The following is a 23,619-nucleotide window of genomic DNA, read 5'->3' as shown; positions in this document are numbered from 1 at the left end:
AGACAGGGTGTGATAAACATGCTGAACAGGCCTATTGGCGGTGGGGAGAGGGGAAGACTTCCCTCATTTCTCAAATATGAAACAAACCCCCTGGGCAGGGCTGGGAAAACTGACCAGACTCCCAGTGCTGGAGCCTGACCCCACTGGCCCGAGGCTGCTGTGAAATATGAGGGGAAGCTCTTGGGATTCCTGTCCCTGTCCTCAGCTCAGAGCTCGGCTTCCTGTGCCAGCCTGTGGCTGGGAGGCGTGTGGGAAATGAGAAGATGCTTCCCTTCTCCATCTGCTGTGGGGGGACAAGGAGCTTTCACCTTCTTCCACCCCATGAAGCCTCCTGGCTGCTCTGAGCAGAGTGCGGGTGGGATTCTGCATCTCTGGCCTTCCCAAAGCTTCCGAGATTTTCTTTTTCTTTCTTCCTTTCCTGTGACTAGTGGGATTGTGGCTGGGGCAGCAGGTGCTGAGTGGGGGACTCTTGTTGTTTCAGATGCCAGTGACCTTCGAGGAGGTGGCTGTTTATTTCACCCAGGGGCAGGGGGCTCTGCTGGACCCCGCTCAGAGAGCCCTCTACAGGGACGTCATGCAGGAGAACTACGAGACGGTGACCTCACTGGGTAAGCGATTCCTGTCCCCTCAGTTAGTCGAAGCCGTGCAGCACTTTAACAGGACAGTGTGGTCGCGCGCCCACACTGGGACAGAGCTGCTAAACCACCTTCATGAGCAAGTTTCAGCACAGTATCTTGCTACTGTAGACAAGGCCTAAGTACTGTATCTCATAAGTGTGCATCTGTACACACTGTGTGCCTAGTGCTGTTGTGTTGTTAATTTCAGGCAGACCAAATACATTCATATTTAGAGATGTTTTCAAGGCTTGGGCTTGCTTTAATTAGAGCTCCACACTTCTTATTCCTTGTTTCAGTAATGTGCCAAAAATGTTGTCACATGTGTCTGTGTAGCCCTCAAAATCTTACCCAAGGCTGACATTTTTCCTTGTAACGTCTCAGTATCAGATGAGTTTAAAACTCCAGTTCCAACACCAATTGCCGCCTACAATGTATTCTCTTATACCTCTTTTATTGTGTATAGTCCCGTCTCCCCATGGTTGTCGCCAGGCTTGTAATAGAAGTAAGGCCTTTGGCCTACGCTGCAGATGTTGTGCACTCATGTTAATTTGGGTTCTTTTCATCCCGATTGTTTGGTCCACAATAGTTGGGGCTTTAATTATTTCTCCCCTTCTATGTTGGTGTTCATCTGCCATTATTCTTGGTGCAATCTTATATCCCTGAAAATATCCTCCCTCTTTCATTTTCCTAAAGCAACTCAGTCTTATCATTATGGAAGAATCCACCATCATATCATATTCCCATAATTTGAGAGCCATTGACTCATTCCATCCCACATGAATATTAGCCTATTCTTGTTCATGAGTCACGTCTAAGGTGACTACATCAAATCCCAAACTCCAAAAGGTACGATTCAGAGTGCTCACATTCAGACTATTTTAATCATAAAATAAAAAAAAGATACTTTGAGAGATACCTATCTCATAGAACTGGGAGGTCTGAAAGGTCATTGAGTCCAGCCCCCTGCCTTCACTAGCAGGACCAAATACTGATTTTGCCCCAGATCCCTAGGTGTCCCCCTCAAAGACTGAACTCACAACCCTGGGTTTAGCAGGCCAATGCTCAAACCACTGAGCTATCCCTCCCCCCCCCCCGCCCCATAAGTAAGTCTAAACATTAGTTGACCTTCCTCTCTTTGTATGAACAAATATCTCCATTGCTCTTCCAAATTGGTTGTAGGTATTTCCATCTCACATTTTTTCCATCTTTCCACCATATTTTAAATTTTACCTCAAAAGGTTGCTCTTCACATATGGTTTTGTTTGGTCCTGTTTTTCCCATTCTGGCCCACGAGTAGTCGGATGTGTTATCTCCTTTGCTCAATACCTCCATCCTAGAGGTGCTCCCATATGTATATCCACCTACCCCTAAATTCCCCCAAATATTCAAAAAATATATTTGTGAGAAAGAAACATAGGGGGAGATACCATGTGAAGAACTGATTGCAGTAAGTGTAAGTGGGTGAGAGCATGCAGGGAGATACCGCACGGTGTTATTGTAACAACTTAGAACACTCTTTGAGACAGAGATGGGCAAACTACGGCCCGCGGGACCATCCTGCCCGGACCCTGAGCTCCTGGCCAAAGAGGCTAGCCCCCAGCCCCTCCCCTTCTGTTCCCCCTCCCCCGCAGCCTCAGCTTGCTCGCTCTGCCGCCAGCGCAATGATCTGGGTGGTGGCGCTGTGAGCTCCTGAGGCAGCCCAGCTGCACAGCCCGGCCTGACCCGGTGTTCTGTGCTGTGCAGTGGCGGCGGCGGCGGCATGGCCCGGCTCCAGCCGGGTGGCGCGGCTGTAGTGCTGCCAGCCACCGGTGCTCCAGGCAGTGTGGTAAGGGGGCAGGGAGAAGGGGAGGGTTGGATAGAGGGCAGGGGGGTTCGGTGTAGTGGTCGGGGTGGGGGTATGGATAAGGGGCGGGGTGGTTGGGGGAGGAACAAGGGGTTGAATAGGGGCAGGGGTCCTGGGGGGGGCAGTCAGGAAGGAGGAGGGGTTGGATGGGGCAGCAGGGGGCAAGTCAGGGGTAGGGGTTCCGGGGGCATTCAGGACAGGGAGAAGGGGTGGGAGAAATACAATCAGAAGAGATATGAATAATTCCGGCAAGTGCGTCAGATTTACAGTTGAGGGCGAAGTCATTAGGCCCAGTGAATATGAAAGATCTGGCTGCGTGGCTGGTACAATGGGCAGAGTTAGGCGGAACAGAGAATTTAAGTAGGAGAGAATGTTATAAATTGATCAGGGCAGCTGCCACTTGACCGATTAGACAAGCAGTAGATTGAATGAAAAATGCTTTGGAGAGGCAGCCAGAAGCACGCAGGCTGGTGCCGCGATTTATTATGCTGTCAGGGAAAGAGAGAGATCAAAGACCCTTAAAGGAGTTATCCAGTGCAGATTACATGAAGCCTGGGGATTCACCCGGGGATTACCTGTTGAGGAGAATAACATTGGGGTTATTGGCTGGGGAAATGGGTGGGTGAGATTCTGTGGCCTGCATTGTGCAGGAAGTCAGACTAGATGATCATAATGGTCCCTTCTGACCTTAAAGTCTATGAGTCTATAACCGGTGACTAACTCCATGGCAGAGATTGCCAGACATATCACATCTGATTCTTTGATGGCCGTTGATTTGAATAGAGAGAATTTTGGAATCGTGTGTTTGAAGGATTGGACAGGAATTTAGCAGCAATGTCTACTAATTTGGTAAACCAAGCAGCCCAGGATGAGGGGTTAACTGTTATGGATTCACTGGATAATGTGCCAACGAATGATGAAAGGGGGAAGCCAGGTAGAAGGATTGAAACCCAGAGTCGTTTTTGTTGAATCAATAACATTCAGACGAGAGTGTTGTAGATCAGGATACCATGAGAGAGGAAGAGGCCATGGTAGAGGAGAAGATGCGCCACCTCAAGGAGGTAGAAGGTGGAATAATCAAAATGAGCCCCTGAATGGAGGAGATGTGATTCGAAATATTGCTTGGAGGCAGGGCCAGCTCCAGACCCCAGCGCGCCAAGCGCGCGCGTGGGGCGGCATTTTGCTGGCAGGGCGGCAGGCGGGTCCAGCGGACCTTCCGCAGTCATACCTGCGGGAGGTCCAACGGAGCCGTGGGACAGCGGACCTGCCGCAGGCATGACTGTGGACGGTTCGATAGTCCCGCGGCTTGGGTGGACCTCCCACAGGCATGACTGCGGACGGTTCGCTGGTCCCGCGGCTCGGGTGGACCTCCCACAGGCATGCCTGCGGATGCTCCACCGGAGCCATGGGACCAGCGAACCCTCCGCAGCTGCAGGTGGTCCACTGGAGCCGTGGGACCAGCGGACCCTCCGCAGTCATGCCTGCGGGAGGTCTACCCGAGCCGCGGGACCAGCACCTCCCGCAGGCATGACTGCTTGGGGCGGCCAAATTCCTAGAGCCGCCCCTGCTTGGAGGTATTTGAAATTGAGGATAAGCGGAATGGGAGATGTACTGATGAATTGATTAAAGCAATGCAAAGGATGGAAGAAGAAATGTCTCAGGAGCAGAAGGGAGTTGCAGCTGTATAAGCTGAGGATTCATAGGAACCTGTTTTATAGAGAAGCCCCGATGACAAGTTGCTCCCAGTGGAAATGGGTCCCCAGGAGTGAGAGATGGTAAGAAGATGAAGATGGGACTCGAATGGGAGACCTAGAACAACTGTCATTGTGGGAGACAATGGACCCAAAGGTGCCCTATTGGATAGTGGGGCTGGTGGAAATATTGTAAATAGACATTGTGATTTGACTCGTTATGTGTCTGAGATCATTACAGCAGCTTCCTTTGTGGGGAAAGGACTGGCAGGAAAGATGGATCATTCAGTAGAAATAGCTGTTATACCCAGAGAGCGAATAGGGGGCTTTTGTTGTAAAGAACAAATGCTTCAGATAAATCAGGCGACTTAGCCAATAATATTAGGAACTCCTTTTTTGGCGAGGAATTGGTTGATTTTAGATTTAACGCATGGAGTTCTGTGACGTTTGCCCGACTGGATGGAAGACGCCCTGACAGCAGAGCACACGCCAAGAATATGTGCTGCAGAAGCAATGGAGGAGATTCCACGAAATGTCTGGGTAAAAGAGTTTCCCAATGTATGGACCAAGAATAAAGCAGAATATGGTAGAATCAAAGCATGTGTTAAAATCGCAGGGGATGACGTGCTACCACAGAGACAATGTAAATACCCCGTGTAGGCAGAGGCAGGAATTGAGAAAATAGTTGAATCACTGGAACAACAGGGAGTGATTGGAAGGGGGAATTCCACACACAGTTGCCCAATTTGGCTGGTAGTAAAAAGCTTCAGGAGATTAGAGATTGACAGTGGATTTTAGACAAATGAATAAAGCTACCCCTGCCATGGCACCAATAGTAGCAGATTTGCCTCAAGTCATGACAAGTGTATAGGGGACCTCTAAATGGTTCTCTGTCATAGATTTAGCAAATTGGTTTTTTGCCATCCCGATTCTTGGGCCCGCTTTGTGTTTACCTTCACGGGACAATGGTACTTCTTCAAAAGAAGTCCCCAGGGCCTGCGCTGTGCTCCAGCTATTGCACACCAAAGGGGGATCGGGAGAATGTCACCTCATATGTAGATGACATATTAGTTTGTGGGGGGAGAGACTGAGGAGGTGCTGACTGAATGGACTAAAAGGGTGTTGAGACTTATTCAGGGAACGGGTTTTAAGGCTAATGGAGAGAAAGCCCAATTAGTGCAACAGAGGGTGAATTATTCGGGGGTGACCCAAGGGGAGCAAGGAATTCAGGTAGATCAACAAAAGGTGACATCATTGCTGAAATTACCCAGGCCAGCGGATTCTCGTGCATTGAGAATAATGTTAGGGGGGTTTAACTATTTAAGGAAGCGTATTTGGAATTTCGCCATTATAACTAGACCCTTGTGGCATTGATTGAAAAGGAAGTAGAATGGGAGTGGGGGCTTGAACAAGAAAAAGCTTTTTGTGACTTAAAACAGGCGTTGGTACAAGCCCCGACATTGAAATTCCCTGAGATGAACAAGCCGTAGGTGGCCAGCAACCCAACAGGGATTAGCATCAGTCTTGACGCAGGAAACTGATAAGGGAAAGTTAATACCGGTGGCGCAGCCGTCTAGAAGATTAACCCCAATGGAGCAGCGGTTTGGAATTTGTGAAAGAATGTTTAGCTGCTGTGTGGGCCATTGAAGCTTTTGCTTTGACTAGTGGCACAGCCCCTGTTGTAATACAGATACCTCACTCTCCCCGACATACATCTGATCTGGAAAACTGCAGGAGAAAGGAGTTTCCAATACCCGAATGGCCCAAAGGGCTTTGACGTTAACTAGCAGAGATGTTACCTGTGAGAATAACAAACAAGCAGTGTTGTTCCCATATCTCCTCCTGACGGAAGGAGAAGAGCATGAATGCCCACTGCCAGCAACTAAACCAACGTTAGTTGAAGAAGCTCCCCCAGTAGATGAAGGGTTACGCTTTGGAGAAAAAAAGGTTTGGTTCACAGATGGTTGTTTGTACCATGAAAGGTGTAAGCAGTATATGGGTGATGCTGCTGTGCAAGCTAATGGGGAGACTCTCTGGATCCATGGGCATGACTTCAGCTCAGTTAGCAGAGATCAGAGCTCTTAGGCCATGTCTACACTGGCGTGTTACAGCGCAGTACCTTGCTCGCTGGGGTGTGAAAAATCCCACTTCCCCAAGTGCAGCAAGTTTGCGCCCTGTAACGCGCCAGTGTGGACAGGTTCCTGGCGCTCGGTGCTATTCCCCTCGTCGAGGTGGATTGCATAGAGTGCTGGGAGAGCTCTCTCCCGAGCGCTCGCGGGTGGCCACACTATCAGATCAAAGCGCTGCCGTGGGAGCACTTTGCGGTTTTTAGTGTAGACGTAGCCTTAGTGATCTGCTTCAACAGACAAAATAATGTTGCACTTTGGCTTTATGTCTGTCTGGATTCAGACTTTGTGGTACAGGGACTGTTACCCTGAATTTGGATTTGGAAAAAGAACCATTGGGAAACGGCTGAGGGGGAAAATTTGGTCCAAAAGGAAAATTGGAAATGTATCTAGGATTGGTTGAAAGAACACCTGGGAAAATTAAAAGTAAGACATACTAAAAGTCATCCAAAGGGAGAAAGGGATGAAGAATATTGGAATGATAACGTGGATGTTTTAGCTAAATTAGCAAAACAGGAACCTTTGGGGGTTATGGTAATTACTAGAATTCACAGCATAAAACAGGAGGCTGAACCTAAAGATGGGGAACCTGGAGTATGAAAGGGGGTTCTGCAGTGAATAAGGAAACAGGAGAGGTAAAGTGGGTACCTGATAAACTTCAAAGAGAAGAGATCATTAACCTGTGTCAGTCTATGGCCCACTGCGGAATAGAAAATTTGGTTAAAAATTGCATAAGATGGGCAGCAGTTGAAAATAGACCACCAAATTTGAGATCCTTGTGGCATCAAAGAATTGTAGGGCCGTGGAGTAGAATACAGGTTGATTATATTAAGACCCAAAGGGGGAATCAGTATTTATTAGTGATAGTAAAAAGAATGGGTACTTGTGGCACCTTAGTCCTATAACATATTACATGGATATATGGGTTTTATATGTACATATCCCAACATTGCCTGCGTCTCCCAAGGGGGGTCAGTGACCCTGCTCCCATCCTCTGGAATTGAATTATCCCTCAGCACAGGGACAGGTTCCGCTCATGGAATGCCCTTTGTGACAAGTAGTCTCTCAATACTTCCTGCACCCTGATCTGGTCTGATTTCACCCCGTGTATAGGATTCCCAATTCCCAAACCTGAGCTGATCGCCCAGCTGGAACGAGGGGAAGAGCCATGGGTGCCCGATCTCCAGGCCGGTGAGGAAAGAGAGGTTCTGAGATGCACCTGCACAGGTGAGGACTGACACAGAAACCATCTGGGGAATGAAGGCAAAGTTGAGAATCCCAAAAATATGGTGTAAGTAAGAGCCCACAGTTCTTCCTCATGTCAACAAGGGGAGGGCTGCAGTCAGCAGGTATCGCTCACTGTTTTTCACCCCTCCTGTTAGCTGCAGGAGTTTCCTTCACAGCTTTCTTCCCTGTGAGTGTTTGGGTGGGATCTGGAAGCAGAATCCAATTGCTGATTCTTTGCAACTTTCCTGTGTTGGGTTTTCCCTCTGTGCTATTCCTCTTTCTCCCCAGCACAATGACTCCTGTCTGGATTGTCTCTCTCTCCCAGCAGGTGCTGAGAGAGTCGGTGAGAACGTGGAGGGGAATCATCATGAGGAAGTTCCCGGGGAAGTGGAACTGCAGGGGACCTTTGTGGGAAGAGCTGAAGGGAATTTTTCCCAGTGCTGGGAACAGGGAGAAGCTTGTGGAAATTGGCACACGTCAGAGAGGCTGATGGGAAACCACCCAGGGAAGGAAGTGAATGAATCTATTAACTGTGGGGCAGGAGACAAGGATCCCACAGCCCTGCGGACAAATCCCAAGGAAGAGAAACCCTACCACTACCTGCAGTGTGAGAAAGGATTCATTGTGAGACCACAGCTTGTTACACATCAGACAATCCATGCTGGAGAGAAACCTCTTCAATGCTTGGTCCCTGGGAAAATCTTCAATATCTGCTCAGACTTTAATAACCATGGGAAAAGCCACATAGAAGAGAAATCCTATCAATGCCTCGAGGGCAGGAACTGTTTGAATTCAGCACTAATTACACATCAGGTAAACCACACAGGAGAGAGAGCCCACAAGTGCTTAGACTGTGGGGAAAGTTACACACAGCAATCAGACCTTGTTAAACATCAGGCAATCCACATAGGAGACAGACCCCACAAGTGTTTGGATTGTGGGAAAAGTTTCAAAAACACATCAGACCTTGTTAAACATCAGTCATTACACACAGGAGAGAGACCTCATAAATGCTTAGACTGTGGGAAAAGTTACATATGGAGGTCGGAGCTTGTTAGACATCAGGCAATCCACACAGGAAAGAGACCTCATAAGTGCTTAGACTGTGGAAAGAGTTTCACACAGCGATCATATCTTGTAACACATCAGAGGATCCACACAGGAGAGAGACCCCATAAGTGCTTGGATTGTGGGAAAAGTTTCATATGGAGGTCAGAACTCGCTAAACATCAGAGAATCCACACAGGAGAGAAACCCCATAGGTGCTTAGACTGTGGGAAATGTTACACACGGCGGTCAAGCCTTGTTTCACATCAGGCAATCCACACTGGAGAAAGACCGCATAAGTGCTTAGACTGTGGAAAAAGCTTCATACGGAGGTCAGCCCTTGTTAGACATCAGGCAATCCACACAGGAGAGAAATCCCATGAAAGTGTGGACTATGGGAAAGGTTTCATACAGAGGTCAAACCTTGTTAAACATCAGGCAATCCACATAGGAGAAAGACCCCACAAGTGCTTGGACTGTGGGAAAAGTTTCAGAGACACATCAGCCCTTGTTAAACATCAGTCATTACACACAGGAGAGAGACCTCATAAATGCTTAGACTGTGGAAAAAGTTACATACGGAGGTCAGAGCTTGTTAGACATCAGAGAATCCACACAGGAGAGAGACCCTATAAGTGCTTGCACTGTGGAAAGGGTTTCACACAGCGATCATATCTTGTAACACACCAGAGGATCCACACAGGAGAGAGACCCTATAAGTGCTTGGACTGTGGGAAAAGTTTCATATGGAAGTCAGACCTTGTTAAACATCGGGCAGTCCACACAGGAGAGAGACCCCATATGTGCTTAGACTGTGGGAAAAGTTACACACGGCGGTCAGACCTTGTTAGGCATCAGGCATTCCACACAGGAGAGAGACCTCATAAGTGCTTAGACTGTGGAAAAAGCTTCATACGGAGGTCAATCCTTGTTAAACATCAGGCAAACCACACAGGAGAGAAATCCCATAAGTGCTTAGACTGCGGGAAAAGTTTCATATCGAGGTCAGACCACCTTAAACATCAGAGAATGCACACAGGAGAGAGACCTCACAAGTGTGTGGACTGTGAAAAAAGTTTCATACGGAGGTCAGCCCTTGTTAAACATCGGAAAATCCACACAAGAGAGAGACCCTATAAGTGTTTGGACTGTGGGGAAAGTTTCGAAATCCCATCATCCCTTGTTTTACATCACAGATTCCACACAGGAAAGAGATCCCACAAGTGTTTAGTCTGTGGAAAAGGTTTCATATGTAGGTCACACCTTGTTAGACATCAGAGAATCCATACAGGAGAGAGACTGTGGGGAAATTTCACGCAGAGATCACACCTCATTAAACATGAGAGAATCCACACAGGATCTTAACTTCTCTGACACAGAGACAGAAAGTGTTAAGGAAATTGCATGTAATTGACCTAGATTCAACCTTTGGAGACATGTTAGAAAAATGTGTCCTCCTGAGATAAACTAGAGCTTCGAGAGGTAACCGTGTATTGTTAAAGACATGGGAGAAGATGGTAACTGTAGTAGTCTCTGTTTAGTTGTATTTTGTTAGAGGTTAACAATGGAAATAAACGGTTCCTGTCTAGGGCTCTATTCTGTGAATTCAGAGATCAAAAGGGAATATTAACATTTAGATAAAACTTGGTTGTAAGAATGTCATTGTTTGTCTCCTGAAAGTTTGTGGTAAACCGTCTATGAACTGCTTTATGAAGAACCACCTCATGTTAATCCATGTAATTAATTACCAGTGATGTTTAGGAAATAGAAGGTTACTTTAAAAGCCTGTTGTTCAGCCAATGACTGTGTGCTGTCGAGACGCTGCAAAAATGATCCTTTCTTCTCTGATCTGCCGAAGCGTTATTCAGGGTGGGAGTGGGGGAGCGTGAGTCGGAAGACAGAGATCTCCAGTCCCATCTGGGACGCCCTGACATTGAAATTGGACATTGGACTAGAACTTGATGAAATGATTCTGTAAAGGACTCTTTGCAATTCTAAAGCATCATCTCTACAGTGAAACTGACCTAAGAACTCTCTGCATCGCTGTATGGATAATGATCGTTTAAGCAGCACACTCTCTTGTTTCTTCTTTTAATAAATCTTAGTTGAGTTAATAAGAATTGGCTGTAAGCGTGTATTTGGGTCAGAACTGAAGTATTCCTTAACTTGATGGATAATGTGTAGGATCTTTTGGGATTGGTGGAACTTTGTAATGTGATGAATAAGATTTTGATTTATCCCCATCATGTTGAAGTGGGCAGTCTGGGAGGGAGCCCAAGGCTGGGTTGCTGTGAGGGAGCTGTGCTTTGGCTCTGTGTAGTAGGTAAGGTATTGCAGGAGCTGCTTTGTTGCTGGCTTGGTGAATCTAAGCATTGGAATAGCCCCTAGTTTTGAGGATTGTCGGTCCCATTCTTTGCAGTATGCCCTAATTGAGCAATCTCAGTGTGGCCCCTGGGACCCTGCTCACAACTTCATAAATGCCTTAGAATCATAGAATCTCAGGGTTGGAAGGGACCTCAGGAGGTCATCTAGTCCAACCCCCTGCTCAAAGTATTGTGTGTGGGGAAAGTTTCATTCAGCTGTCGTGTCTCCCTAGTCCCAGCTGAAGGTGGGGGGAGGGTGGACATGCTCTGCATTTTCCCAGCCCAAGGTGTTGGGGGAAAAAATCCCCTGTGGCTCTGCAGCCACTTCGGCTGGTGGGGAAACACCCCTGCAGCTCGCAAGCTGCCACCAATGTAGGCTGGCGGGGAGTCCACCAATGGTCCCCAGTCCTCGCTGGCCCACTGCTCCCCACTCTTCCTGGGCACTGGGGAATGCCCCGTGGTTCCCCACTACCCGCGGGCCTTGTGGGATCCCTCAGTTCCCCAGTCACCATTCGTGCTTGGCACCTCTGGAGTTCCCAAGGGCCCGTTGATGTGGGGGGAATCCCGAGCAGCTCCTCAGGGGCCGGGGGCATTGGGGAATTTCCCCGGGAGCAGGGAGGAAATGGCTCCCCAGTCCCCATGGGGGGGGGCGGGAAATCCCCTGTTGCTCCCTGTAGCAGGGTGGACCCCTGCTCTGGCCCTGATGGGGTTAAAAACAGCCCTGGGAAGGGGCCAAGGCTGGAGAAAACAGCCTTTAGGCTGGGCTGATTGGGGAAGTGGCTGCAGCTGGGCGATATCCCCATGAAGAGGAAGTTCTGTCACCAGCCGGGCAGAGAAACAGCTAGGAGGCCCCTATTGGGTTCTCCTGGCTGGGGGGTCCAGCAGGACGGGAAGATTGCATTTCATGGGGCAGGGCTAATTCGATCTAGCCAAAAAAGGCACTACAAGAACCAACAGCTGCCAGCTGAAGCCAGAGAAATTCAAATGAGATGTAGGCACACATTTTTGACAGTGAGGGAGACTGCCACTGGAACAAATTACCCAGGGGAGAGGTGGAGTCTCTGTTTCCTGGTGTCCTACCATCATAACTGGTTGGGAAGGTGCCTTTTAGTGACTTACAAGCAATTGGGTTTCATATGGCGCAAAGTGTGTGAAATTTCATAGCCTGTGAAATAGAGGCCAGATTAGGAGATCGAATTGTGTCATAACCTCTATGAAAAACTTAGTGTGGGGTGCGGAACAGACTCTGCTGTATTACTGGGTGGCCTGCTTGCTCCCAAGAATCAATATTGAGCAAGTGGGGTGATCTGGGGTGCAGCTCAAACATCCAGCTGGGCTGGCCAGGGGCAGACATCAGGCCTGCCAGGGAAAGGTGGGTGCGGCAGTGACTTCACAAAGGCCTTTGGCAGGAACTCAGCCTATTGGGCAAAGATGATGAGGCGTCTGTGACCTCACAGAGCTCCCTTGCCAACAGCCAGGCAGGACAGGGATGCGGGGCAGGGGGAACCTCGGAGAGCCCTGTAGCCTTGCTGCAGCAAGCCTCCAGCTCGCGGTCTCTCACTCAGGACCAAGAGACGTTGGTGTGCAGGAGATTCTGTGCGTGTGCTTTTCATTCCCTAGTGGATTTGTTTCAAAGACATTGTCATCTGTGTAGAAGGTAAGAAAAAATATAGGCTCTAAGTACAAGATAGGGGACTCTATCCTAGCAGATTCAAAGGCATCACCACCCTCCTAGGGAAAAAGTTTTTGCTAATATCCGAGCCTTCCACACTGCAACTTGAGAGCATTGCTCCTTGTTCTGTCATCTCCCAGCTCTAAGATTTCATGAGAATCAATCTTTCATTAGGAAAATAATTCAAAAATGGAAATACAAAAAACTTTGAGTGAAATCAACCCCTCCTGATCTTTAGTGTCTGGGGGTGTGGGCCTTGGGGGCCAGACTGAGACCCTCATGGGCTAGTAACACCCAGGAAGCCAGTAAAATAATTCCAGTTCTCTTAGCATCCAGGCCTCTCTAATCCAAGGAACACCTGAGAGCTGCGGGAGACAGAGGGGTGCTGAGAAGGTCTAACTCATGACTGAAAATACAGAATGAGTTATTGGCTTTGGCTGGGGGACAAGTAACAAATCCGTCGGAATTCTTGCCCCAAACAACAATCGCCCATTGTCCTTTAGAGCACGAGGGCCCTAACACGCCTGACTTGCTCAATCTCTCTCCTGCTAGGGCTGAGAGAATTTTCTCCATCCCCCATGATACCGAGGGAAAGAGAAAAGAAGTGACCTCTCTGGTCACACAGCAAGGTCATGCCAGAGCTAGAAAGGGAAGCATAAGAAAGAAGTTGTATTAAAATGTTTTGCATTTCAAACTAACAGATTTCTTAAACAAAGGCAATTTGATGTGTGGTTAGTGAAGTGAAATGATACATTCTTGTCTCCACGAGTTTCTAGATTGATGAACCAGTAGATCTATCCCCTAGTGTTCATCCCTAGATCGAGGGAAGAAAACAAGTTTGCCTGTTTTGTGAATTCCCAATGGCTTTCTTGAATTTCAACAAACTAGTCGATTGAACTGAACGATTTGAATAAACTGAAAGGAAGACAATATTTTCTGCACCTTTACTGCTGCCCAAAGCTGGGTTAGCATTTCAGCTAACTTTGCTTCCAGGGCCTTAACTATCACATCAGTGGTGCGACTGTCTGAAAAACTTGGCAGTGAACGTATTCTACTGAATGTTATTTTTTCTCTTCTATTTAAATTATTTAAAAGATTGTCATAAATTTGGCCCTTATCAGAGATTGTCAATTTCCAATGTAATTTTGACAGTGAGGGAGACTAGCCACTGGAACAAATTACCCAGGGGCGAGGTGGAGTCTCTGTTTCCTGGTGTCCTACCATCATAACTGGTTGGGAAGGTGCCTTTTAGTGAATTACAAGCAATTGGACTTAATAGGGTGTTAAGAGTGTGAAATTTCATAGCCCGTGAAATAGAGGCCACAGTAGGAGACTGAATTGTTTCACAACCGATGCCTCTATGAAAAACTAAGTGTGGGGTGTGGAACAGACTCTGCTGTTTTACTGGGTGGCCTGCTTGCTCCCCAGAATCAATATTGAGCAAGTGGGTGATCCGGGGTGCAGCTCAAACATCCAGCTGGGCTGGCCAGGGGCAGATGTCAGGCCTGCCAGGGAAAGGTGGGTGCGGCAGTGACTTCACAAAGGCCTTTGGCAGGAACTCAGCCCATTGAGCAAAGACAATTAGTTGGGAATTGGTCCTGCTTTGAGCAGGGGGTTGGACTAGATACCTCCTGAGGTCCCTTCCAACCCTGATAGTCTATGATTCTATGAATGAGGCGTTTGTGACCTCACAGAGCTCCCTTGCCAACAGCCAGGGAGGACAGGGATGCGGGGCAGGGGGAACCTCGCAGAGCTCTGGAGCCTTGCTGCAGCAAGTCTCCATCTTCCCTTTACCAGATAAAGGTTCTGAGCAGACATTGGCTGGAAGTTGAAGCTAGACCAATACACATTGGAAAGAAGGCGAGGAGCATTTTTAACCTCAGAGTTTGGAGCAATTGACTGAGGGTTGTGCTGGATTTTCCACAACTGGCCTCTTTTAAAATCAAGCTCGTGTGTTTTACTAAAATATCTGCTCTAATTCCTATGGGAATTATTTAGAGGCACATTCTATGGCCGAAGTGAAACAGAAAGTCAGACGTCAGTGGTTTCCTCTGGGCTTGGAATTAATCTGTGACTCGCTGGGGGTGTTTGGAATGTGGCCATTTTGCTTCCCTCTTCCTTCTTCCCTCTTGTCCCTTCTTCTCAATTGGAAAATGGGCCACCAGAAAAGCCTGATTTCCACCCTGTGCCCCTTCCATTAGTGCTGTAAGATGAAGGGTATTGTGACTTGAGAGTGAATTCAGCCAGTCAGTGCTAACTCTCCACAGGTGATTTGCATAAGTCAGTAAATGAGCCTGCAGGTTTCCGTGGGAGCGATGCCCAAGGCAGGGCTCAGGCTTCGGATTTATGCTCAGGGTTAGTGGAGTCAGGGAGCGACAGGTGGCTGAGTTACCTCTGGTGTCACAATGTTACTGCTCAGGTTCCTCTGCCTGCTGCACCACCTGGGCAGTGACTGTCAAGGGGAAGGTTTTGTGGATTTGAAACTTAGAAACCAGGAAGCGCAGGAGAGGAATGGCTTAGAGAGTTTGGCAGTAAAATGTAGGTTTTGTGGCAATATCCTGTGCAATTGCTACTGGATCCGGGACGGAGACAGCATTCCTGCCCCTCCCACCACCTCTTAGCTGGGCCTACATAAAAGAGACTAGCTAGAGTTTTGCACACTTGTTTGTTTGAGGCTGAGCAAATAAGGCCCAACAGATTACTGCTAGGATGAATTTTGCTGCCTCCTCTCCTTGACTAGAATACAAGCAGTTTCTGATTCTCTCAGATGAAGTAGTTCTTTTAAAATCAAGGGCAAGACCAATCAGTGGCTTTTTCACAGCCCAACCCCAATCCCCCCAAAAGAGATTTTATTTTTATTTAAACTGGATGTTTTAAATTTATATTGAAAAAGTTTTTTTTTTAAACTTATCCAGTATAAAATTTGAAATGATGACAAGTGATGTTAAGGCCTCTAGTTGCTCCAGCCTATTAAAGTAATTTAAATAACTACATATATGAAGAAGTCCATGTTTGCTGCCAAGTGTCAGAGGAAGTCAAAGCACTGAACTGTTGGAAGTCATTGCCTAAGCACCTGGGCATCCAGAAGTTATTGAAACACTCAGCCAGATTTTGGCAGCACTAGCCTCTTCTGCGGGTGCAGAAAGAATATTTTCTTCATTCCAGTTGATGCAGCTACTTCATTCAAATGTAAGAAACTGATTGGGAGTTCGAAAAGGATGAAGGCTTCTTTTCCCCTTGTAAAATATGAATAAAGGCTAGAGAGGAGGAGGTGTGAGCTACTACTTCTAAAATCTGGAAGGACATTATGAGCAGGAACAATCAGTTCAGGGCACGAACTAGAGATACTTCTTTACCTCAGTTTGTTTGAAATGAAACCAAATGGTTGAGTCAACCTTTTTGTTTTTCTGTATCCTGCAAAACCAGCAAGTCAACATGTTTGAATGGATCCCTATTCCTAGCATCATAGAAGACTAGGGCTGGAACAGACCTGAGGAGGTATCTAGTCCAACCCCCTGCTGCAGGCAGGACCAACCCCAACTTCATCATCCCAGCCAGGGCTTTGTCAAGCTGACCTTTTAAAAACTTGTAAGGATGGAGATTCCACCACCTCCCTAGGGAACCCATTCCAGGGCTTCACCACCCTCCTAGTGAACTAGTGTTTCCTAATAGCCAAGCTAAGCCTTCCACAGTGCAACTTGAGACCATTGCTCTGTGTTCTGTCATCGGCCACCACTAAGAATTTCATGAGAATCAATCCCTCATTAGGAAAATAACTCAAAAATACAACTACAAAACATTTGGAATGAAATCAATCCACCCTGACCTGTAGTGTCTGGGGGTGTGGGCCTCTGAGGCTAGACTGAGACCCTCATTGGCTAGAACCACCCAGTGAGCCAGTAACAATATCCACTCCTGTTACCGTCCAAGCCACCGCAATCCAAGGAACAGCTGAGGGCTGCAGGAGACAGAAGGGTGCTGAGAGGGTCTAACTCATGACTGCCAACCCAGAGATGTGTTATTGGCTTTGGATGGGGGACAAGGAGCAAATCCGTCAATCACTACAACAGGTCCCACTCGGAGCCAGGGAGACTGGGAATCGAGTCCTGCTGGCACTTCCCAGCTCTGGCTTTCTGGAGGAGGAGGAAGACCCCAGCTCCCCTAGCTGATCCTGAGGCACCTTCTGGGCCCAAATGGAGGTGGCCCCGGGTACAGCTATGGAGTGTCCCAGGAGCGTTCTGCTAGTGGCATTGTATTGTTTTCACAGCCAGTTTCGATATCTGGTGTCTACCCCTTGCCCTGCTGGCAGGGCATTGAGCGGCACCCGTTGCCGGCCACCTGGGTGTGGAGATTGAAGAGGGTGAAGAGAGGAGCAACCCTGAGCATCTGCCATCCTGCTCCATCTGATCTAGAATAAGTAAGTGGAGTTCTCCAGAACCATCCCCAGTGTGGTGGGAATATCCCACCACTACGGCTCCCAGCCCGTCCCTTGTCAGGGTTTGTTCCCCAGGTTGAGGGTTCCTGTGCCCAGGGGTGGGATGTGTCGGGAGGAGAAATTGCCTCAGCAAAGGGGAGGTGGGCAAGGGAGCAGGCAGGCTCGTTAATGAGAGGCTGCTTTGAAGCCAGACTCATGGCTGCTCCCCACTCTGTTCCAGGATGGAGCGAATCAGGCAGATGCTCAGGAGGAAGGCCGGGCAGGTGGCTCCACAGCCAGAAGACGACATCAGGCAGCCTGCCCAGGCGGAGAGCGGCCCCTCTGTCCCCGCGGGCGGGGAAGAGGCTCGTGGCCAGGGGAAAGGGAGGAGCTGCTTCGCCTGCTGGAGGAGGCGGAACACAGTAGCTCCTCTAGCTGACCCTGAGGCACCTTCTGGGCCGAAACGGAGGTGGCCCCGGGTTCAGCTGTGGAGCAGAGAACCAGGGGAGGGCAGGAGCCGGGGACGGCAGCTCTGGGGCTTCCTTTGCAGGAAGCCAAGGAGCCAGGAGCTGCGCCCCAGGGCCCAGCAGGAGCCGCCAACCACCATGGCAGCTGAGGGGCCCTGCGCCAGCCCAACCCTGGCCCCCGAGGAGCCTCCCGCCAGCCCCAGCCTGGCCCCAGAGGAGCCTCCCGCCAGCCCCAGCCTGGCCCCAGAGGAGCCTCCCGCCAGCCCCACCCTGGCCATGGAGGAGCCTCCTGCCAGCCCAGAGCAGGAGTTGAGTGACTGCGGCGCTGCAGACACCAGCAGCTCCGCATTCTCCTGCGGGGCCAGAAGCTCCTCCGTGCGGTCTGGCAGCCCTGTCTTTGAAGGCTCCTTCTTTGGAGGTGAGGGGAGACCCAGGGGAAAGGGAGGAGGACTGGGGCGGTGGGGGACTAGTAACACCCTGTGCCCATCGGCTTGCCAAGGCGCCGGGACTGACCCACGTGACCCCACTAACACCAGTGGGGGTGGCACAGACACGCCCCATGGCAGGGGATGCTGGGCGGAGTTGGGGAGCTCCAGCCTCCCTGATCATGTTGGGGTGGGGGGCTGACTGCCATGGGGCCCTGAGGCTGATGGGGCTGAGGGTGTCTCTGGGAGGGGCAGGGTGGGGCCCTGGCCGCCATGGGGCTCCTTACAGAGAAAGGGGAAACATGGAGCCTTCTCTGTCCACTGCATCCCCCCAGCAGCAGAAGGGATTAAACTTTCTCCTTCCCTCCCTGGTGCAGATACCCCCAGTGCCCAGGTGTCGTGGCCTGAGGAGGAGGAAGAGGAGGAGTGCGAGGAGGAGGAGGAGCAAGACATCATCTTGGTGATCCAGCAGCACCTGCAGGGCAGAGCTGAGGTACAAAAATCCCCCAGCTGCGCTGCCACCCAGTCTGTCCTGCTCCTTGTTCCGTCCCCACCCAGGCAGGGGGTCTTGCACAAGAGAATCCCTCACCCCCAATGGGGGGACACATCTCCTCTGTTATCTGGCACCCCAAAGTGGGGACATTTGTCCCACACAGGCCAAGGTCCTCGCAGACACTGTCCAAGTTCCAACCCCTGTCTGCGCAGGGAGACACTGGTTTTGGGAAGCGGGCGGCTTTCCCTGTGCAACCCCATGGAGGTCCTGAGCCCTGGAGCTGGTTTGGGTCTGGGGTCCAGGGCATGTGCCTTGATCCTGACGTGCTGTTCATGGATCAGGGGTTCAGAGGGGATTGCGTTACCCCTCCGTGGCTGATCCCAGCCTTCCTTCCTCTCCTCATTCTCTGATCTCCTGCCTGGACTCTCCCGGGGATCCTACCTCCCACCCATTGCAGTTTGGCTGATCCATACTCTGCTGGGTACCAAGCCCTGCCCAGAGAACTGCTCAGAGCAAGGATTAATGAGGCAGCAGGCATCCGGCCATGAACTCTTGCTAAGTGTCCCTGGAGTGATGTGAATGGGAGAGGCCAGGATGCGCCTTTTGAGTCTTGCCAGGGCTCCTGGAGAATCCTCCTCATTGTCCCCTGACTGCTGTAGCCCCGTGTCCCATGACTGACGGGTGCTCCCTCTTCTTGCAGGCTCTGCACAACCGCCATTTGCGGAGCCTGGATACCATCCTCAGGGGCTGCCTAACAGAGACCCCCACCGTGGAGAAGCTGCAGCACCTCCTGGAGGTGAGTAGAATGGACGGTCTGGGGTGGAATTGCCTCTGAGCCCTGTGGGAGGGCAGCAAAGGAGAGACTAGAAGAGCCACGTTTCATTGTGTCCTCCCAGCTTGGACCCAGCCGGCCACACGTTCCCAGAGCTGCCAGCGCAGGGGGAAGGAGCTGGGACTGTCAGCCAGAGCTCTGCACAGTTGCATTAAGCACTAACAGTGAGCACCAGGCCTGGCTGGGGCCTGAGAGACTGAACCCCCTTTTCAACTCTGCGACCGGGGCTCGGCTACTCCACCCTGAGCACAAAGTCTGAGCCCCTTAGGGAGGGGGAGAGGCTAGTTTGTAGAGCATGTACGCCTGCCCGCTGACCCTCCCCTGCCTCCTTCTCCCGCAGCACATCCATCGCTCTCTCCTGGCAAAAAACACCCAGGAGAGAGCCAGGGCCGTCCAGACCAGCGCGGCCCTGCTCCAGTTTGCTACCTCCCTGCCTGGATTTGACGTAAGTGACCTCTGACCCCAGCGTCCTGCAGAGTCAAGTTCCTCATCCCCTGGCTAATTGGTCCCCCCGGTCCGTAAGGGACTGCGTTCCATAGGCTGCTGGCTGGCAGGGTCGTGCCTGGCCCTTGTTATTCTGGAGCAGCGAGGCAGCGAGTGCTCAGCGAGGGCCCTTGCCCTGCTCCCTTTGCTCCGAGCTCCCTTGGGGACAGAAAGGAAGAGGGCTCTCGCTGCTCTCCCCCAGTGCCTCCTACAGAGGGGTGGGAGCAGAGCTCAGGTCCAGGGGCGCTGGGGCGCTGAAGGGAGAATGGTGATGGATTCCCCTCTCCTTCTCCTTCCACCAGACCTCCTCCACCTTCTCCAAGGCAGGTGAATTTGTGCTGCAGCTGGGTCTCTGTGCATACCACCCAGCCAGTGACATCAGTCGGCATGCCAAGGGTGGGATCTCTTGGCTGCACAAGCTCCTGCTCCAGAAGAGGGGTAAGAAACCCAGCTGGGCAATGGGACCCCATGGAAACGAGCCTCTGGGAGACTAGCTCCAGCTGGCCATTGGGACGCCTCTAGAACTAAGGCCTCTCTGCTTAGACCCGCTGTAGCGGGAAAGAGGAACCCCAATAGAAACAAGGCCCCTCCTTTAAGACTCCCTCTGCTGGGCAATGGGACCCTACAGAAAGAAGCCCCCTCCTCTGAGACCGACCCCAGCTTAGATGGTGACTCCTTCTCTCCCCCTCTCTCTGAATTAGGGAGATGAGTGTGAAAGTGCCAGGGAAATTGGCTACTTTATCTCAGAGCCCAGCTCTGTCCCCCAGCCCAGGGAAATCAGCCCACCCCATATGGGGCAGCCAGCTCGTGAGGGGACAGGAACGGAGCTATTGAGACACATGGAGGGAAAGAGCCTGTCATGAGGGCAGGGGCAGGAACAGGCACCACAGGAGATGGACACAAAGCTTGTAGGGTGTCACCAGTCAGGTAGCCAGGGCCAGATCCTGACTTCAGTGGGTGTGGCGGGTTCTCAGTATTAGACACCCCCATGAACAGACACCCACTCCCAGAGCACAATGACCGTAAGGGTCACATGATTACTGTGATGGCTGAAACAAATCCCCCTTCTGGTACTAACCCGCCTGGCATGGACCCTGCGATTCCATTGGGCCGCGGACGCCAGGAGGAGCCTGGCCAGTGTGCACCCAGAAGGAAACAGGCACTGAAAGCGGAAGGTCAAACCTCCCCAATGTGTGTGTCTTTCTCTCCCAGGGCTCAACACCAGGAAGGCAGCAGACCTGTGGTGCCAGGACGGGCTCCATGACCCCAAGCACCTGGGATATAGAAATCTGGCCAGGGTGGGAGAGGTAAGGACTCTCCGCCGGTGCATTGCAGCAGCTCAGGTGTGGAGCTGTGTCCCGCTGCAGTGAGTGTGTCATGGACACAGGGCAAGAGCCTGCTCCTTATTTCCACAGAGTATGTGAGGCTCCTGGGAATGTCCGTGGGGTGAGGCGTGGGAATGATCCAGATCTAAAAGACCCCGAACCTCTAGTGGGTGAGCTGCAGGAGCTGTCGCTGCTGGGAGCAGCAGGGGTCCTGGGCTGTCTGTGTGAGCTGGGTTCCAGAGCGCGCAGACACATTCCCAGCATCTCATGGCACCTGCGGTGAATCCTGCTCCATAAGAGCTATTGGAGGCCTCAGTGCCTGCAGCCTCCTACTGAAGGGGGTTCCTGGTCCATGGGACCCCAAAGGTTGGCTGCCCCAGGACTCTTCTCCACCTTGTGAGACACTAGAGGGATTTGGAGCCTGGTTCTGGGCCATTGCAAGGGCTCTGGTTCTTTTGGTTTTAGGTCTTCGGAGAAATATTCACCGAAGACCAGAAGAGGAGTTTCCTCCAGGCGGGCCTGCTGGCCATCCACCACCCCCACAACCGCATCAGCCATGCTGGCCTGGTGCTGACGTATTCCATCGTGGGGGAAGCCGGCCAGCTGCTAGAGGACGAGGTAACCAAAGAGGGGTCACCTGGGTAGAGACCCCCAGGGCCTTTCACCTCCAGGCCATTGAAAATCGCTCCCATCCCATCCCCATGCGCTGACCAGGGAGCAAGGAGAGGGTGACCCCAGACAGGTGCCATTGGTCAGTGCCAGCTTCTCCCCTGAGCAGCTCAAAGCAGGGCAGCCTGGCTGATGTGGTGGAGTCAGTCAGCAGAGGCTGCATAAGTGCCCCATTCACCAGAGCCACTGCCCATGGCATCACGTTAAGGACATGGGGATCCCTTGGGGAAAAGTGTCCACTTCCTCTCACCCCCCGGCACTACTGCCCAAAGCCTCCCAGCCCTCGGCTGGAGGGGGCGAGGGTGGCTGAGGGGACTCCGGGGAGCGGAGCTGGATTCCCGCTGGGTTGGGAGGTAGAACAGTTCTCGCGGGGGGACTGAGAGGAGTGGGGGCAGGAGTTCATTCCACAATGGTGGGAGAGGGGATGGAAGTCACTAGAGAAGAGACAAGATTTTGTCTCGGGGGTTGGGCGGGGGAATCCGTCCCTCAGATGTGGGGAGGAAATGTTGCTGGCTCCCGGTGCCGTTAATACCCTTCGTTCTCATGGGTGTCGGAGTCTCTGATTGATCCTTGTTCCCTTGCAACAGGGGGAAATTACAAACAAAATCATGGGACAGCTATTTAATATCAGGCTCATGGGCAAGCTGCCCGACGCCCTGCAGGAGCTGTGCTCCGTGGGGCAGGATTGAAGGCCCCCCCCCCTCGCATGACCAGCTCGGACCCCCTGCCGCAGGTACTGCTCTGTCTCACTGTGCCTGGGGGGAAGGGCTGGGGGGAGCGGCCATAGAGCCCCCGCAGCACTGAGAGAAACCAAGGCTGAGCACCTCGCTCTGGACACCCTGCCCCACCCCGACCCCTGGGGCTGGGCCCAGGCCAGATACTGGTTGGGAAGAATCAGGCTGTGGGGCTGGCCCAGAAGTGAGAGCATCCGCAGAGCCAGGGGTTGTGCTCAATAGCCATTGCAGTCTGGGAGGGGTGGCCTGACATGGGGCCCCTCCCCCATCATCACTGCTCAGACCTTCCCATGGCCCCTGTCACCCCTGATGCAGCGAATGTCCGACCATCCCCCACCTGGGGCCCAATCCACCCACCTGGTATCTGAGCCCTTCCCAGCCAGGAATGAAACTCCCCCCGAACACCCTGGGGCAGGGGAGGAGCCTCCCCATCCGGCAGGTGGGAACTGAGATGCAGAGGAAGGGCTGTGGGCCTGGTCACACAATCCTGGGTGTAGATCTGGGAAGTGGACTGGGTCCCGGCCTAGAGCCTTTCCCCCAGGGACACCTTCACTTCTGCCCTTTATTCTCCCCTCCGGCCAGGGCGTCTGTGCGTGTGAAATGAACAGGGAGGGTGATGGGGTCCTGGCACACAGCCTGGATGGGAGCTCCCCTTGGCTTGGTCCCCAGGCTCAGAGACATCTTTGTCATCCCGCTGTCCTTCTGTTATTGCTAGGAAGGGAGTCCCCCGATAAGGGGTCTCCAGGCTCCAGTAAGTCATCCTCATTCCTGCCCGCATGTACGCCCTGCCCTGCCCTTCCCTGCCCTCCGGTTTCTCGCTGTTGACTCTGGCTGGGCTCTTGACTCCAGTGTCTAGCTATGACTTTGGCATGACCCTTCTTGGCTCCAGATTTGGGTTCTGAACCCCGGCTCAGTATTCTCCTTGCCTTTCTCTAGCCTTGCTCCAGGCCCTCCACCCACCCGCTGCACAGCATTGCCTCCTCCTCCTCCTGATCTTCCCCAACACCTTCAGTTTCAACTACATGGCTTCGACCTCTGCATGGATATGGACATTGGTTCATACTTCTGCCCACCCGGCTTCGACCTCCGGCCTGGACATTGACACTGGCTCCGGTTCTGCCTGCACATACTCAACACCTGGCAGCAGTAGACAGGCCCCATGTAGTGAGGCGGCCTGGCTCCCAGGCGCAC

At 51.6% G+C, this 23,619-nt stretch overlaps 2 protein-coding genes across 3 annotated transcripts; both read left to right on the top strand.

Annotated features, from left to right (window-relative positions):
• Positions 1-554: 554 nt before the first annotated feature.
• On the top strand, positions 555-10,631 carry LOC123346557 (zinc finger protein 271-like). 2 transcript variants are annotated; one of them, XM_044984029.1, is made up of 3 exons: positions 555-608; positions 7,391-7,504; positions 7,833-10,631. In XM_044984029.1, exons 1-3 carry the CDS (start codon positions 575-577, stop codon positions 9,914-9,916), a joined length of 2,232 nt encoding a protein of 743 aa, XP_044839964.1. In that variant the 5' UTR covers positions 555-574; the 3' UTR covers positions 9,917-10,631. The 2 variants fall into 2 exon arrangements, with proteins under 2 accessions (XP_044839964.1, XP_044839963.1); XM_044984028.1 differs by having other exon boundaries at positions 7,830-10,631.
• LOC123346570 lies at positions 10,249-23,619 on the top strand. Its single transcript, XM_044984046.1, has 9 exons — positions 10,249-10,287; positions 18,329-18,385; positions 19,086-19,181; positions 19,558-19,662; positions 20,003-20,138; positions 20,913-21,007; positions 21,491-21,643; positions 22,282-22,427; positions 23,365-23,619. Exons 1-8 carry the CDS (start codon positions 10,249-10,251, stop codon positions 22,381-22,383), a joined length of 783 nt encoding a protein of 260 aa, XP_044839981.1. The 3' UTR covers positions 22,384-22,427; positions 23,365-23,619.

Source organism: Mauremys mutica, chromosome 12 (assembly GCF_020497125.1).
Source record: "Mauremys mutica isolate MM-2020 ecotype Southern chromosome 12, ASM2049712v1, whole genome shotgun sequence".
NCBI lineage: Eukaryota > Metazoa > Chordata > Testudines > Geoemydidae > Mauremys > Mauremys mutica.
Note: the sequence above shows the minus strand (reverse complement) of the source record. Positions and strands in the feature narration are given on the sequence as shown.

Bases quoted from the DNA above. Each gene is read 5' to 3' on its own strand.
- LOC123346557 (XM_044984028.1), top strand. From the start codon at position 575: ATGCAGGAGAACTACGAGACGGTGACCTCACTGG. The intron at 609-7,390 runs GTAAGCGATTCC...CCCCGTGTATAG, and splicing joins CGAGACGGTGACCTCACTGG to GATTCCCAATTCCCAAACCT. The intron at 7,505-7,829 runs GTGAGGACTGAC...TCTCTCTCCCAG, and splicing joins TCTGAGATGCACCTGCACAG to CAGGTGCTGAGAGAGTCGGT.
- LOC123346570 (XM_044984046.1), top strand. From the start codon at position 10,249: ATGAACTGCTTTATGAAGAACCACCTCATGTTAATCCAT. The intron at 18,386-19,085 runs GTACAAAAATCC...CTCTTCTTGCAG, and splicing joins ACCTGCAGGGCAGAGCTGAG to GCTCTGCACAACCGCCATTT. The intron at 19,663-20,002 runs GTAAGTGACCTC...TCCTTCCACCAG, and splicing joins CCTCCCTGCCTGGATTTGAC to ACCTCCTCCACCTTCTCCAA.